General features: G+C 36.9%; 1 protein-coding gene across 1 annotated transcript in view; it reads left to right on the top strand.

Moving 5' to 3' along the window:
- Window positions 1-16110, top strand: part of tmtopsb (teleost multiple tissue opsin b) — a 66479-nt gene extending 50369 nt beyond the window's left edge. Inside the window, 1 exon segment of the mRNA XM_056450720.1 lies at window positions 15448-16110. Within this exon segment, the coding sequence (XP_056306695.1) occupies window positions 15448-15714 (267 nt within the window). The 3' untranslated portion in view covers window positions 15715-16110.
- The last annotated feature ends 275 nt before the right edge of the window (window positions 16111-16385 follow it).

Genomic DNA, 16385 nt, shown 5'->3' with positions numbered 1-16385 from the left:
ATTTGAAAAGAGTTTTGAACTCAGTGTTAAAGGTAATGAGTTAATTAAATACCTCATTACTCCAACTTAAATGGAGTAAGTTCATAGTACTCATATAGATTAGTTTTTTGAACTCAAATGGTTTGTAGCAATCGGTTTCCTTAAACAGTTTGAGTTGCCTTAACTTATTGGGTTTTACAGTTGTGTATTTGTGTGAAACGTAAGCTTTGTATTATTCTGTAAATTACTAACTACATTTCTTCAAAATGTAAAAACTAAAAATGTTGTAACTGCAGACATGTTTATATTCATTTTAGACAAGACAATACCAATGTTATGAAAATACCAATGTTACAAAAAACAATATTTAATGGAATAACCATTTTGAAAACCCTATTCAAACCAGGCTTATAACAATAACAATATTGTTTATTTAAAATTTGTAAGGCATGTTATCAGCTTTTTACTGAAAAAAAAGATATTTTACTCAAACTTATACCATATAAATACAGTAAATGTAGGAAACACTGAGATTTTACGTCAAAATTTGATTTCTATCAGCAATATTTTCCGTAACTCTGGATTGTTTTTCGAATGGAAAAACCCAGGGTGCTCAAATCCTGATAGCTGCTTTGTGTTCCAGCTTATTTCAACTTTGTGATTGGACAAAATAATAAAAAAATCAAATAGTTATGCAAGCATATTCAAGCATTTGAAAGAATGCCCAAACTATCTGAACAAAAGTAATACTGTAGTTTTTGAGCTCTCAAAGATTCCATCACAGTATGAACAACACAAGCATTAAATAAACTTTTCCTAAGAAGAAGCACAGGTTTAAGCTGATACAAGATGCACATTTTATTATCATTTCTGAACTTGTACACATGCCGTTGTGTTTGTAATATCTTTGCGCTTTCCTTCTGTATGGATTTGAGCTTCTGCTCCAAACAGTTGCTTGAGATAAGAGTGAAGATGAAGACTTGGCGAAACGTTTTTTTTCCTGTCACCTGTATGTCATTTTCAGTCTTCAATTCCTCCCAGCCCGTACCCATCGAAACTGTGAGTTGAGGCGAGTTGAAGACTTAAAGTGCTGTACAGATTCAAGTATCTGCTCGGCATGTGTGGATATGACCAACGGAAATTGAAAATAGAAAAAAAAAAAATACAGTGAGTTTTGCAGCTGCAAAGTCCCCGAAGAGGTGAGTAAATAACTGCACTGTTATACAGGACGGGTTCAGGAGCTGTCATGCTGTGCCATAATTACTTTTACTGCTTCTTCTTTCTCTTTCATGGGATGCATGGAATTTTCTGGCACATTTCACATTTTACCTCTTATTAAGAGCACACAATGTGTGCTTAGGGAAAGCATCAGCGCTCTGAAAACCTCTCATGTTGGTTAATTGGCTAAAACAGTCGCAAGCACATGAACATCTCGATATATTTATATTTTGACTTGGTTTGCAGTGAAAATGAATCCTAAAATATGTTTTTCTAAACAAATATGTGTATTATAATTCATTTTCTCTTACCACTTTTGCATTTTAGTTTGTTTTTATTTTATTCTACTAATACACTTGTTTTGGTTTCCAGTAGAAGCTTACATAAAACAACATATTGAATACAACTGAAAAATGTCCTGTTTTTTATTCTGACATTTGTTATATCAGTAAATGTAACAAATGTCTGGTTTCTAGTGGAACTAGTTGCAAAAATATAGGGCTAGTTCACTCAAAAATGGAAATTTTCTCAATATTTACTCACCCTCAAGTGGCCATAAACCTCTATGACTTTCTTTTGAACACAAAGGAATATTTTTTTGAAGAAGTTGAAAACCTGTAACCACTGATATACATAGTAGTGAAAACAAATACTATGGAAGTCAATGGTTGCAGGTTTTCAGCTCTCTTTTAAATATCTTCTTTTGTGTTTAACAGATGAAAGAAAACTAAGACAGGCTTAGAACAAGTAAATGGTGAGTAAATAGTGACTGAATTGTCCTTTTTAGTTGAACAATCCCTTTAATTAAAACAATATATATTTTCCTGAGGCAAATTATGCATTATACAACTTTGGTACAATTATTATTATTATTATTATTATTATTATTATTATTATTATTATTATTATTATTATTATAACAATAAAATAATTAAATATAAAAATAATAAAAAATATAAAATAAATATAAAAAAATAATCCGATTGTCTCCCAACATTTTTATTTACATGCAGAAATATTTGAATCTGATGCTAATCTGTCAGCTTGTATTTTCATTCATTCATTTTCTTTTCGGCTTTATTAATCTGGGGCCGCCATAGCGGAATGAACCACCAACTTATCCAGCAAATGTTATCCAGCGACCTTCTTGCTGTGAGGCGATTGTGCTACCCACTGCGCCACCGTGCTGCCCCAGCTTGCTTGAATTTTGTTTTTGTTTATTGTTTTTCATATTTCATTTTTTGAATGTGTATTGGTTTATGTTTATTTTATAAATTTCCTTGTTTCCAGTTGGATTGAGTCAGAGGTCATGTGATCCTCCTTGATTGATTTAACCTATGAGAGTTAAGTATATACAACGTTTGAGCCCCTATATATAAGTATAAACAACATGGTGAGATCTCAACACAGACTTTTTAGTTTTCACGGTGTTCAATAAATAAAATGCATGGACGTCAGTATTTGGGAAGTGTGGACTGTTTAATAACCAGCAGGTAGCTACAGTATTACTTATATATACTTAATATAAAAAGTTGTATTCCTCCCATTGTTGCTTTTATAATAGACTTTTTTAAAACTTTGTTACATTTTTCCCCTGTATTAATCCAAATAGAATATCACAGCCAAAAAAGGGCATTTTTGCACAGTATGAAAGAGGCATTAAAAACAAACAAAACTGCCCAGTTCGGAAGTAAGAGCTTTCCGTAGAGACAGGCAGTGGGATCAGTTATTCCGGACCACCTGTGAACAGGTGTAGTATAATTGGCGAGGAAGTTCTGCGCATCCCACAGAGAGCTAATCATCTCCGTTCCAGACCATCATCTGCTCAAAAGTCTGAAACCCAGCATTCCTCTGCGCTCCACACCACCCCGGCCAACAGAACAGTCACTTATTCAGCATGAGGATGCACTCAAATTATCCCTTACTTTCCACCACAGGTGAAAAGACCCTTAAACCTGACTGCTCAACTCCACCTTCGGGGAGAATATTTCACGCTTGCATTGTTCAGATGTTCTCATCAAGAAGAACCTGTAAATTATACCTGGATGAGTTACTGCAAGCCCACGCTGGAATAATACTCCACTGATTTACATCAAATTAAAGGTTGTTCATTCACAGAGTTCTACAAGTCCTGCATCGTTTGCTTATTTATAAACTTTTTCAGCATACTTGATTAATGTTTTAAGTTCAGAATAAGACTTTACGTCGTTGCAATTCAGGCTCATTAAGGATACATACCCAGGTCTACATTTCTGCCGGCAACAAAATAGGTAACCGAAGGTATGTCTGCTCGCAGTTTTTGCAAATCCACCAGAGGCCGCTGTGTACAATTTTTGATGATCTCAAATTTCTGTCACGCATCCTCTTCTCGCATAAATCCACCAGAGGGCGTCATATACACTTCAACTGACCAGGCCAGCTTGCTGTCGACTGACTGACCGACTGACTCACCCACCCTCATCCCTAAACCCAACCGATAGTGTTTTCAAAAGCAATATAGAAAAGGAAAAGCAGCTGCAGCCGCATGATTTTACCACATTTTTAGCCTGTTGTTTATTTATTCGTTTTTTTGCTTTTGTTTTACCTGCTTTCTGGAACTGTTTTTCGCCGGACTCAAACCCCGTCATCGTAGTCAACTTGGCTTTGTGTCCCAAGTCCATCGCCTTAGCGGCAAGCTACTGAGCAAACTCGTAACACCAGAAAAGCCATCAGTACGGAGGTAATCGGTCAGCAGGTAGCACTAAAATGAACAGAAGTTATCTGCAGGGTCATACCACCCCGAAGCATTCATATTAAAGACAAAAGGCAGCCATATGTACCTTTGGCTACATAATTCATACTCTCCAGAGATGTAGACATGGATACGTATCCCCAATGAGCCTGTGTTGGTACTTTAAGCTCCAAAGGACACTGACAAAATAACACATTTCTAAAATCGCCTGTCCATCTGTACAATGCTTGTTTTTGCTAGCCCACATTGTTATTCTTTAGGTGAACAATTAATCTGTGCTGAAAAAAAAATCGATTACAAGTTAATCCACTGAAAAAAAAAAAGTTTGTTTTGGTAATCTTTAATCAAAATTTGATCACTTGCTTTCACGTTTGGTGTGGCGGTCCTTCTATGTTAATGTCAGTTTGACGGTTTCCAGTACAATATTCTTAGCCACGCCCTTCTTACCGTTAGTTTGCTATGAGGGAATGATGCGCAAAAATAAAGCCCCGCCCCTACTCAATATTCTGTTGCAGTTGGAAATAAATCAACCTGCTAAATTAATAGTCTTAGCAACTTTCAGGACTTTCATAGGTGTTTTTAATGTAGTCTTGACTGCAAAATACTTTAACTTAATACTATTTTCATTCTATAATGAGTAAGAAAGCTCTTTTCTGCTATTTGGTTTAAGACTTCATATTTGTTTGTCTATAGGAGAAATTACTAGGAATTACAAAACGATAATACACGGTCAAACTACTTGCTACAAACAAGTGTGTTAATGAACGATACACAAAAATAAAACCAGTTTGCATCATCAAGCAGCATAACAAGCTGTTTCCTATGGCTAAAAATCAATGTAATCTGCCCACTCGTACGTGAAAGAAAAAGCTCAATAAGGCAGAGCACAATTAAAGTAAATAATGCCATTTCCCAGAGGCTTTAAATATCAAATTTTGAAGCTTGTATTTTTGTCAATGCATTAACAGGAATGTTTTTTTATTATTACTATTTCAGCTGTAATATTGTCTAAATCATGTTTTGTTTTCTGAGATGAGTAACTAAAGTAGGTTTTTATTAGCATTAGCAAAAATTAAGTTGTAATATTGAACTATATATGTATGGATAATAACTATGTTGTGTGGCTGTACTATAATTTTGAAGAACTCAAGTTTGTGCCTATTTAGTCACAGATATATTAGTATTTATAGATGGTATCTGTTTTTGTTTGCTTTTATTTAATCAGTTTATTTCTTATTATTGCTTATTATGTTTATTCTAATCCTCTTCATTTTTTTATTCAGTTATTTGCTTATTTGTTGATGATTAGTTCATTCATTCATTCATTCATTTTTCCTCGGCTAAGTCCCTTTATTCATCAGGGGTCGCCACAGCGGAATGAACTGCCAACTTATCCGATTTCCATATGATTTACACAGCGGATGCCCTTCCAGCTGCAACCCAGTACTGGGAAACATCCATACACACTTATTCACAGACAAACACTACGGTCAATTTAGTTTGCTCAATTCACCTGTACTGCATGTCTTTGGACTGTGGGGGAAACCGGAGCACCCGGAGGAAACCCACGTGAACGTTGGGAGAACATGTAAACTCCACACAGAAATGCCAACTGACCCAGGCGACCTTCTCAACCCAGCGACCTTCTTGCTGTGAGGTGACAATGCTAACCACTGAGCCACCGTGTCACATGATTAGTTCATTTATATATCCACTTCTGTATACCATTTGCGTTAAAACCCATGTCTCAATATCTTTAAAAACTCGTTTATAATTCATCGTATCTTTGCACATTACATATTTTTCCTTATACGATATAATATCATAAAACAATATATCGTTTTTGCATCAATTTCGCAATGTGTGTATCCGCAATAGTCACTTTGCAGGATTAGATTATTTATAAAAGATTAAATCATAAAGATATAACATTTTTTAAAATTATTTATACACAGATGGCCATGTTATTTTATGTTTGATTGTCAAATTTATATACTAAAATACTGTCATACTCCCCCGAAAACCGTAAAGCAGTGTTCATTTAATTTTTATTATTGCTCTGTTTCATTTATATATGCTAGTAAGTTATTATATTGTATGCAGATGCACTTGATCATCCAGGACTTGATCATTCCAGTTGATCTAAATTAATGTAATCTTTCCAAATAGAGCTGTTCAAAATCATCTGGTGAAATAATGTTTATATCATAATATATATCGGAGCAAAGTAAAATATCGCAATGTCAGATTTTTCCAATATCGTGCAGCCCTTGTTACAACACATATTACAACATATACAGTGCTAGGTTACTTAAAAATAAAATAAATTCTGTAACTGATTGCTAATTACATTATAAAAACTGTTACACATACAGTATATGCTAATGTATTCTGACTACTTTTTTGAATTACTTTTATCTGCCCATTCCTGTGCTGGACATTTGTAATACTGCTAAACTTCTAAGTAGGGTTGTCACGATACTAGAATTCGGTACCAATCGATACTGAAATTTTAAAAACGTCCAATTGCCGCTAACCTTTGAGCGCTCAACACAAATAATTGTGATTGGCTGTGAAGATCATCGGTTTACCGATCTCTCCGCTGTTTAGAGATACAGAGATACTGGAGCCTTTTAAATCCGTGATTCATCAGCGGATCACTTGTATGTCAGCTTATAGACAAAGCAGCTGATAGACGTACCTTTGAAACGCTCTTGTGTCCCTGTATCTGTGGTTACACTCAGTAAACAGAGGTGAGTTTGGTGTGGCCTTCACAGCCAATCACAGTCATTTCTGTTGAGCACGTGAACAGAATGGCAAATCAGCACTTTTTAAAGGGCCATGAAACCCCCCTCTTTCGGTTCAAGCAAAGAGCATAGAATCACCAAGAACTCAACTGTGATTCTGGAAACAGCCACTAGATGGCTTGGCGGCCATTTTGGAATGAAAATTCCAATGGAGCAACAGCATATTATAAGTCTGTCAAATAAACTATTAAAAGTGCTGATGATTGTTTATAGTAAGTGTTTTATTGTTGTATTTCAGGTTGTATCTCAGCTTTAATGCACTTTTTAAATTAATAAATAAAAAACAAAGCAGCTGCTTGCGACAGCAATAAGATCCAATGGACAGCTGACCGCTTTCACTCCACAATGGCGGAATCCGGAGCTGTTGAGTGTCGCCTCTTGGTCATTCTGAGCTCTTTGGTTCAAGTTAACCTTTCGAATTTTTTCAAAAATTGCTTCGAGATGGGTGTGAAGCCAAAGACTATAGAATACACAAGACATCCTGCTGAAAAATCCAGCTTAAACCAGGCTAGGCTGGTTGGCTGGTTTTAGCTGGTTGACCCATATCTGAATGCAGACACAGTGGATAGCAGTGCAGCAGGTCCTGCCTCTCTTGCCCTGTCTATTCCAACCATTAGCCCTGCCGGTAATCTGGAGGGTTTTAAACATAGGCGAACACAGCAGCACGGATATAGGCAATGTGTCTCAATGGTAAAGAACTCAACTGATAAAAGACCAAGTCCACCATTCTCCAATTCTAGAAAATGGAAACAAACACATACGTGCGCTGAAGCTGTCTCACCCAGTCATTAGGTCTCACAGTTTGGCAGGTCTGCCTTGCGTTTCAGAAAACATGTGCTCTCATGAATAATTAAGAAGCAGGGTAAGGATAGGATAGGAAAACTCCGATATGAATAATAATGAGAAACCAAAGCGACATTACTTTACTAGCAGATTTGTACTATGTCATGCATTTTGGTCCTGCCCCCCAAAATTTTTTTATACCCAGAAGTTGAAATTAGCTGACAAAAGCTCCAAATTATACAGTTTTCCCTCAATTAAAGCTAACAGGTGCTAGTATTGTCTTAACTGAGGCTCAACACACACAAATCTGTTAATTTTTTTTTTAAGTACTCCAGGGTGTCTTGAACCTTTAAGAACGTGCTCAACAGCACTCAATTGTTAGCAGAAAATGGACATTTTGTAAATTTCTGTATCGATTGGTACCAAATTCCAGTATGGTGACAACCCTCAACTGTAGATGCCTTAATTTACTAACATGTATGTGATTAGTCTGAAACATTTTTCAGTGGCAGTCAGTAACTATCTTAGGAAATGTCCAGATGTAAAGCCACCTTCTGCGCCACCTCCGTCATCCCGGCGGGCTTCACCAGACCTCCTGCCAGCCTTTGTAATGAGTGTGTGGATCTGAATCCATTTATAGACTCATTCCTCCCACCTCAGACGCATCACATTCCTCACCTGCTCGGAAAAAAAAAAAAAAACCTTACAGAGCCGTACACCTGCGACGACTGACAGCAACATGACCAAACTCCAGGTTCATTACTATACAGGTCATCACTGTCAGAAGAAACATTAAGATGATGTATGTCTGGACTAGCTGCGGATTCAAAGAGAGGCATGGAGAGGTTTTTGGGAGGACTATCGGTGAGTGCCGTGGTCATGCATGATTGCGTCCCATCAGCGCCAGCAGAACACTGAATAGCCATTAGCAGGCTGACTGAAGCTGATTGTCTTGGGAGATCTTGTTTCTGCAGTTGGCCATTAACCGTGACCCTGTGACCCTCGTCTAAACCCCTGCAGTGCTCTGTCCTGATCACCCTCTCTGTTTCCAGTATCACAAAATATGTCTTCATTCTGTGTTTTCAGGGTTGTGTAATATATAAATAGACGGATCTGACAGATTGCGAGTGGTTTGGAGTGTTTGGCATCTTCTGAGGAAATGTAGTAGACTATAAGTATACAGTAAACATGAACGTATACTAAGTACACTACGTTTTCTCAAGAGGTGGAATCTCACCGCGTGTTTTGGGGATTTCATTACTCTGAAGTCTTCACAGATTTCTCTACACCTGATGTATATGTACATTATCTATCTGTCTGTCTGTCTGGCTATACCATGTACAGTATGTTATACCTGCCAACATTTGTCTCTGAAATTTTGGAAGACCGAGGGGGGATGGAGGGGGAATTTGTCTGAGTAACACAGTTGAGAACCAGGGGGAAGGTGTGTTGGTGTTTGTGGTGTTAGTAACTGTACTATAGACCGATATTTCAGCTGGCCGCAGTGATTGGGTACTACTGTATACCACAGTCGGCGATCCGGGGGTGTCACATACTGTATTAAAAAGCTAAGGACCATGGGCGAGGAGGAGATGGTGAGAAATTACGGGAGTTATCTGGGAGAAATACCAAAACAGAAGGGTGGCGGGAGATGGGTCTGAAATACGCGAGAGTCCCAGGAAAAACAAGAGTGTTGGCATGTATGTGTTATGTACAGTGTCTGTCTACTGTTTATCTATATATTTCTCTGTCTGTCTACACAGTATGTCTGTTTCTGTCTACACAGTATCTGTCTGTCTCTGTCTGTCAATCATTTTATGTCTGTCTATCTATCTGCCTACATCTCTATCTGTCTGTCTGTCTGTTTTTCTGTGTATGCCTTTCTGTTTGTGTCTGTCTACACAGTCTGTCTGTCTGTTTACACAATATCTATCTATCTATCTATCTATCTATCTATCTATCTATCTATCTATCTATCTATCTATCTATCTATCTATCTATCTATCTATCTATCTATCTATCTATCTATCTATCTATCTATCTATCTGTCTGTCTGTCTGTCTGTCTCTCTGTCTGTCTGTCTGTCTGTCTATTTACAGTATCTGTCTTTGTGTGTCTGTCTATCTATCTATCTATCTATCTATCTATCTGTCTGTCTGTCTGTCTGTCTGTCCATCTGTGTCTATATGTCTGTCTTTCTGTTTGTGTTTGTCTGTCTGTGTGTCTGTCTGTCTGTCTGTCTGTCTATTTACAGTATCTGTCTTTCTCTATCTATCTATCTATCTATCTATCTATCTATCTATCTATCTATCTATCTATCTATCTATCTATCTATCTATCTATCTATCTATCTATCTATCTATCTATCTATCTATCTATCTATCTATCTATCTATCTGTGTCTCTGTCTGTCTATCTATCTATCTGTGTCTCTGTCTGTCTGTCAGTCCGTCCGTCCGTCCGTCCGTCTGTCTGTGTCTATATGTCTGTCTGTCTGTCTGTCTGTCTGTGTAAGTGTATAAAAACATTATATTCCCTATGTGCATATATAAGGTAAAAATAGATTTACTATGTATTTTTCTAGAAGTATTTCACAATTACATGATCCCAGTGTTTCTCTGTTCGTTTGAAATCTTTTTATTTATTTCCAGGTTTACATTTGATTCACACATCCCAGTTTTTCAATGTTTTTTTAAAGTCACTGTTCCTCAAACTGTGAGGATTTTGAAGGTCAGATTAGTTACACTCTCCCTCTGAAGGAGCAATTCATCACTAGCCATTCATCTACTCAACGCTTGCATGAAATCTTTTTGCAATCTGAGGGTGGAATAGAGCCAAGGCCACACAAACATTTCCTCACTTTATTCTTTTGAGAATGCGTTTGCTAGGTGCGATTGTATTACTTTGTCATTGTTTCATGGTAAAATACGTGTTTCTGTTACAGAAATGGAAGCGCTGAACCCTATTTGTGATTAATACTTCTACCTCTGCATTCAGTATTCATAAAACTGTTCAAAGTTTTGCCTGAATTATTGGTCAAGGTGGTTTTGTGAGGATGTAGTAAATCTTCATGCATATCGACAAAACACATTTTCTTTGGAAAATGTGGTTTATTCCTCAGAGACCTCACAGACTGTTATGATTAATTACAATGAACTTTTATCTATAATGAAAAGTGCAGCGTAAGAACAGGGCCCTCGCTTTAGTCCACAGTGCGCTCCTTTTCTGAGGATCTGCTGCATGTCGAGTTGTTTTCTCACAGCTTAAATCAGCCCGTTTTGCTTCCATCTGTGGCGACCTGATGGTCAAAGCCTGCAAGCTGTTTTCTGTGAGTGTGTGGTCCGTGTGTGTGGGAACATGGAGGTACAGTACATACACAGACTCTCTGCGAGGGTTTGGCAACTTCAAATAGGCGTCTCCATCACCCTCACATAATCACTGCCTACGCTCCTGCTGAGAGGTCCTGCCTCAGTTAATGAATTTTGCACACGGAGAGATTTCAATTTGCAAACAAGCCTGTCCACATTAGAGGAGACAGGGCATCAGCTGTTGTTCTTCCTGAGCTGATGATTCACAGAGTTTGGCTGGTATTTTATTATTCCGTCTCACTATACAGTTGCAAATCAAGCAGAGAAACGGAGAAATCAACTGAGTTTGGTTCTGAGTGCTCAGTTGGGATACATATACATGACAAATATGTGCTAAAAATGAAAACAATTTCTTCTCCTTTTTGAAAGGTTTGTGCACAGACTACAAATGCTTTCAAAACAAGCCCCTTAAAAGACTGTATTAGGCATTCTAAACCAGTTGGCAATGTCACATTGTGAACAAACATGTGTACATGTTAGTGCACATTCAGTTCTGTCATCCAGTCCACCTTTGTAATTGAACGTCTATAGATTAAAGACATGATGTCACAGAGTACTGAGGTACAAGACCCCCTTACTCTCATCATCATTTTGTCTTTCCTTTTGTTTTGAGTGAGCCTTTGGTATATCAAATTAATGTCTAATGACCAGTTAAGCTCTTGCGTATACATGTGCTGTGTCTCAATTCACATACTTATACTGAGCCCTAAAATATGCACTTTTTTGTAAAGGAAAAGTATATACTTTTGAGTGTGTAACAGAAAAGTATGCAAGCTTTTGGACATACTACTTCCTCGTTAACAGATCGCTATGTTGCTTAGTTACATCCTCCATCAATAATCCACACATCTTCCACATTTCTTTTATATTTAATTACCTATCTTATTGGAGAAGCAGCAGCAGGATAAATTGTTATTCACGAGTCTTTCATGCAGAGAAATCTCCTCAGATGTTTGGATAATAATGCGTTCAAAAGTTAATCTCCAAACATATCTTGATATAAGTTCACATGTTGTTGCAGATAAAACACATCATGGAAAATGCAGTTCAAATATGTTCAAGTTGGCTGTGTTATTTTGTCGCGTAATCAAGATATTAAGATAAACAAAAAACAACTCGCCTTTCAAAAACCACCAATCACTTCACCAATCAACAGTCACAGCATAATAGCACATCCATATCTCAGCAGGGTCCATCATGTTTTTGGGTCCCCTAGAAACATTTCTGTTGTGTTACGTGGATATTTGTGACCAATTTGCAGCGCGTTACTTCAGTTGTTTGTGTTGTGACCAATTTGCAACACGTGTGCTGTCAAATTGATGAAGATCGTTTCTTTATTTGCTAGTGTTTTTTGTAATTACATGTGCTTTCTTAAATTGCAGTGCGTTAAGCTTTCTCGGCTACCGTAATATAATGATTAACAGTCATTCAACCAACTTTACCAAAGCCTCTCTACTTGACGGTTGGTCTTGCGTGTCCGCCATGTTTATAGTTTGTTTACACTTTCCACCCGTGTTTGTAGTTCTAATCAATTTCGTTTCAAAATCGTTTAAATTCAAATGCAGTACCTACTGAGTAGGAGGTGGTTTCTGACTCAGCCCTAGAATTCGAATTTTTACTGGAAATAGTAAACCATCCAGGAACTTTAGGCATACTCCTTTCAACATACAATAGTTTGGGATATACTAATATATTTTCGAATACTCTTTAGGATGGATAGTATGCGATATGGGATGCTGTCATGGTTTCTGCATGCATGCATCAGTTTGCTTTCTATTAATCTACAGTATTGCTTTCATAAGCATTGATTCAGTTGTTGCATGAGAATAATGTCTTTATTCTGGGATTACCACTTTTAATTAATACACTGTCAAATAAAGTAAATAGTAAGTCAAAGCTTTTACTGGGGCTCAGCAGACTTTTACTGGGACACATGCCCCAGTAAATAAAGTCTAGCAACACTCCTGGCGATGAATACTGTACAAAAGTTAAAACCTTGCACTTTGAAACTTGTTTTCAAAATTTGGTATTTTCTTACAACCAAAGCAGCATAATCCTGTAAATGGATCACCAAATGCATAAACTTACTTACTCTTACTTACTCCCAGGGCCATTTATATTGAAGTTGATATTTAGCTGCACCATGTTGGTGTTTCTTAACATCTAGTTTCTTTTTATGAGGTGGGTTGTTAGCCCAACACTCAACCCCCGACCTGGAGGACATACACTACGGACAATTTAGCTTACCCATTTCACCTACAGTACATGTCTTTGTATATTGTAACGGAGCACCCAGAGGAAACCCACGGTAACACTGGGAGAACATGCAAACTCCACATAGAAATGCCAACTGACCCAACAGGGGCTTGAACCAGCAACATTTTTGCTGTAAGACAGTGCTACCCTCTGCACTACTGTGTTGCCCAAATGCATAAACTACTTTCCATTTTTAGTTAAAAGCAGAGTTGTGTAAATCCTTTGATAATGTGCATCTCTATTCTGCAGACATTCCAAGTTGGGAAAAGTCATTTCCGGCAGGAGATGTTGGGGTGAGGGGTTGTGGGATGTAACTGAAGTGTGTGGTGTGTGCGACGTATCTAAATAGCGTCGGGTCGCTGATAACACACCGTAGCGGTGGAGAGGGGTGTGCGACGTATTTGAGGACCGGGCGGGAGACACGTGATTTCCGGGAGATTATCATTCAGTTGCATAGAGACTCCCGGAACTTCTGGGAGACTTAGGATGTCTGATTCTGTCTAAACCATACATAGGCTACAGTATTCTTATATAAACATTGTGGTATACCCAGTAACATCTAGTTATAAACAGGCTACCTTAATGTTTACAGTCATGTGAAAATCAAATCAAGCAAGAATGTTAAATGTTAGCAACCAACAAATTAGCAATCATCTGCCTACTGTTTCAAGTTTACAGATTTTCTGGTTATTGGCTTAGTGTTTATGTGACAAGCTTTTTAAAATATGTATGTTTTTAATAATACACAAAAAATTATACATTGAACAAACTTTTAAAAATGACTATAATTTGTTACAGCTAAATGTTTAGTTTTTTTCTTAAAGTATAATTTAGCTTTAGTTTTATTTCCCCAATTCCTGTTTAACGGAGAGCAGATTTTCTCAACACATTTCTAAACATAACAGTTTTAATAACTCATTTCTAATAACTGATTTATTTTATCTTTGCCATGATGACAGTAAATAATATTTGACTAGATATTTTTCAAGACACTTCTATACAGCTTAAAGTGCCATTTAAAGGCTTAACTAGGTTAATTAGGTTAACTAGGCAGGTTAGGGTAATTAGACAAGTTATTGTATAATGATGGTTTGTTCTGTAGACAGTTAAAAAAATATATAGCTTAAAGGGGCTAATAATTTTGACCTTAAAATGGTTCATAAAAAATTCAAAACTGCTTTTATTTTAGCCAATATAAAACAAATTAAAACAAGAGTTTCTCCAGAAGAAAAATATTATCAGACATACTGTGAAAAATTCCTTGCTCTGTTAAACATAATTTGGGAAATATTTAAAAAAAGAAAATAAAATTCAAAGGGGAATGAATAATCCTGATTTCAACTGTATATAAATATGTATGTGTGTGTACTGTATATATATATATATATATATATATATATATATATATATATATATATATATATATATATATAAACGAAGTAAAGTTGTACTTTAGATCTGAGGTAAATTATGTACTTCATGGAGCTTTCAGTAAGGCTATAAATGTCAGGCAAGATGGTAATCAATCTCATATTAGAACGACACAAAAACTGAAAAACACAAGCAGTACCCGAAGGTATCTTTGTCAGAGTAACTGGATGTACAGTTACTGTTACTGTACTGTTGTTCTAGCTGGGACATGGCAGAAATAGAAATATGTTTTAAATCAAAATATGTTGCTGACACGGATGTATATAGGACAAAAACTCTACAGAAGAAAGACAGTCAGATAACACTTTAGTATATGGACCAATCCTTGTTGCTCAGCATGCCTATTAAATATTGGTTGTTTTTAGTACATACTCTGCATTATCTTATCCCATCAAGCATTTTAGTGTTTAAAAAAAGTCTAATAGACATCTAATAGACTTTTAAACATTGGCATATTGGTTAAAACAAGGCTCCATTTGGGCCGTCAGTGAAATTCTAAGGAGTGGAGGATTACAGTGTGTAGTCTGTCTTATTTGTCTATTTTATGACTTGTCTAGTTTAGAACTAGACAGCAATTAGATTTAACTATCACTCAAAATTTAGCCTTATTTTTGGCAAGACGTTTGGTATAGACATCTATTAGACATCTTTTAAAATAAATTCCTTGACGGGATTTTTCATCCCTAATCATACCCAGTACCTACATTTAACTAGTACCTATCTAAATATAAATAAGCAGCAAATTAAAAGTTTATTAGAGTAAAAGTGAAGTAGAATGACACAAGAGCAATAGATGATGACAGCATGTAAATGTTGCATCTCTTCAAGGATTAAAAACATAATCTCAGCTCTCTCAATCTGTGTTTGTGTCTCAGTTTTGCAGATGTTTCCATGCGCTCATCATGTGCACCACCCCAGAGAGAGGCTCCAGCTTTAAAAACTCTTCCAAAGTCACCAAAACTCTCAGGACAGTGCGACGTGCCAATGGCCAGAATGTGACCTTCGCTGTGGCATCGGCCGTCCATCGAACTCCGAACAGTGACAGACAGAAAAGTTCCTCGGAGGGTGAGAAACTCCCTCTAGCTATGGGTCAGGGCACCAGCAAACCTGTTGTCTCTCTTGTGGCCTATTACAACGGCTGAGGTTGTACAGTCGAGCAAACTTTGGGGTATTAGAGTTGACCAAAATCATGGATCGTGTTAAAAGGTAATACAACTGGAAAGTGGGCGTGTCTTGCAGAGCAGTATGGATCATTGCCATGCCCCCTCTGGCCACACCCATCGCTGGCAGTCATGCCATGTTGCATGCACAGCATATGAAAAGAATGGACACTGAATATGTACAGGAGAAAGGGATGGCACTACTTTCGTACATGGATCTGATTGTTTGCTGATGCTTCTTATAAGTCCAGATTGTAAATGTGCTCTCGGATTGTGGCGTGTTGACTCTCTCTTTGAAACTGAGCATAAGCCGTTTTGTATTTTTCTTCATCAAGCACAGTTTCTTTCTGGTGTTTGACAACCACTCTAGAAGAGATTACTTACACTGATACTTTTTTTCCTGTAATTCTGCTCCATTGCTGAAGTTTAAAGGAGTCATATTGTTTTACTCAAACTTTTGAAATATGGTAATAATGATTTAATAATTGCAGTTCAAAAAGTATGGCTATTTTTTGAGGTTCACAAAAATTTTATCTTCTACAATTGTGAGTAAATAGTGTTAATTCATAGTTTCTATTACACAATCGTGACTTATTCTTATGACTTTATTTAAACTGTTTCTCACAATGGCAAAATTTCCAGCAATTTCAAAG

The sequence above is a fragment of the Danio aesculapii genome, chromosome 24 (genome assembly GCF_903798145.1).
Source record: "Danio aesculapii chromosome 24, fDanAes4.1, whole genome shotgun sequence".
NCBI classification, from domain to species: Eukaryota; Metazoa; Chordata; class Actinopteri; order Cypriniformes; family Danionidae; genus Danio; species Danio aesculapii.
The sequence above is the reverse complement of the archived record's forward strand: the minus strand, read 5'-3'. Positions and strand labels throughout refer to the sequence as shown.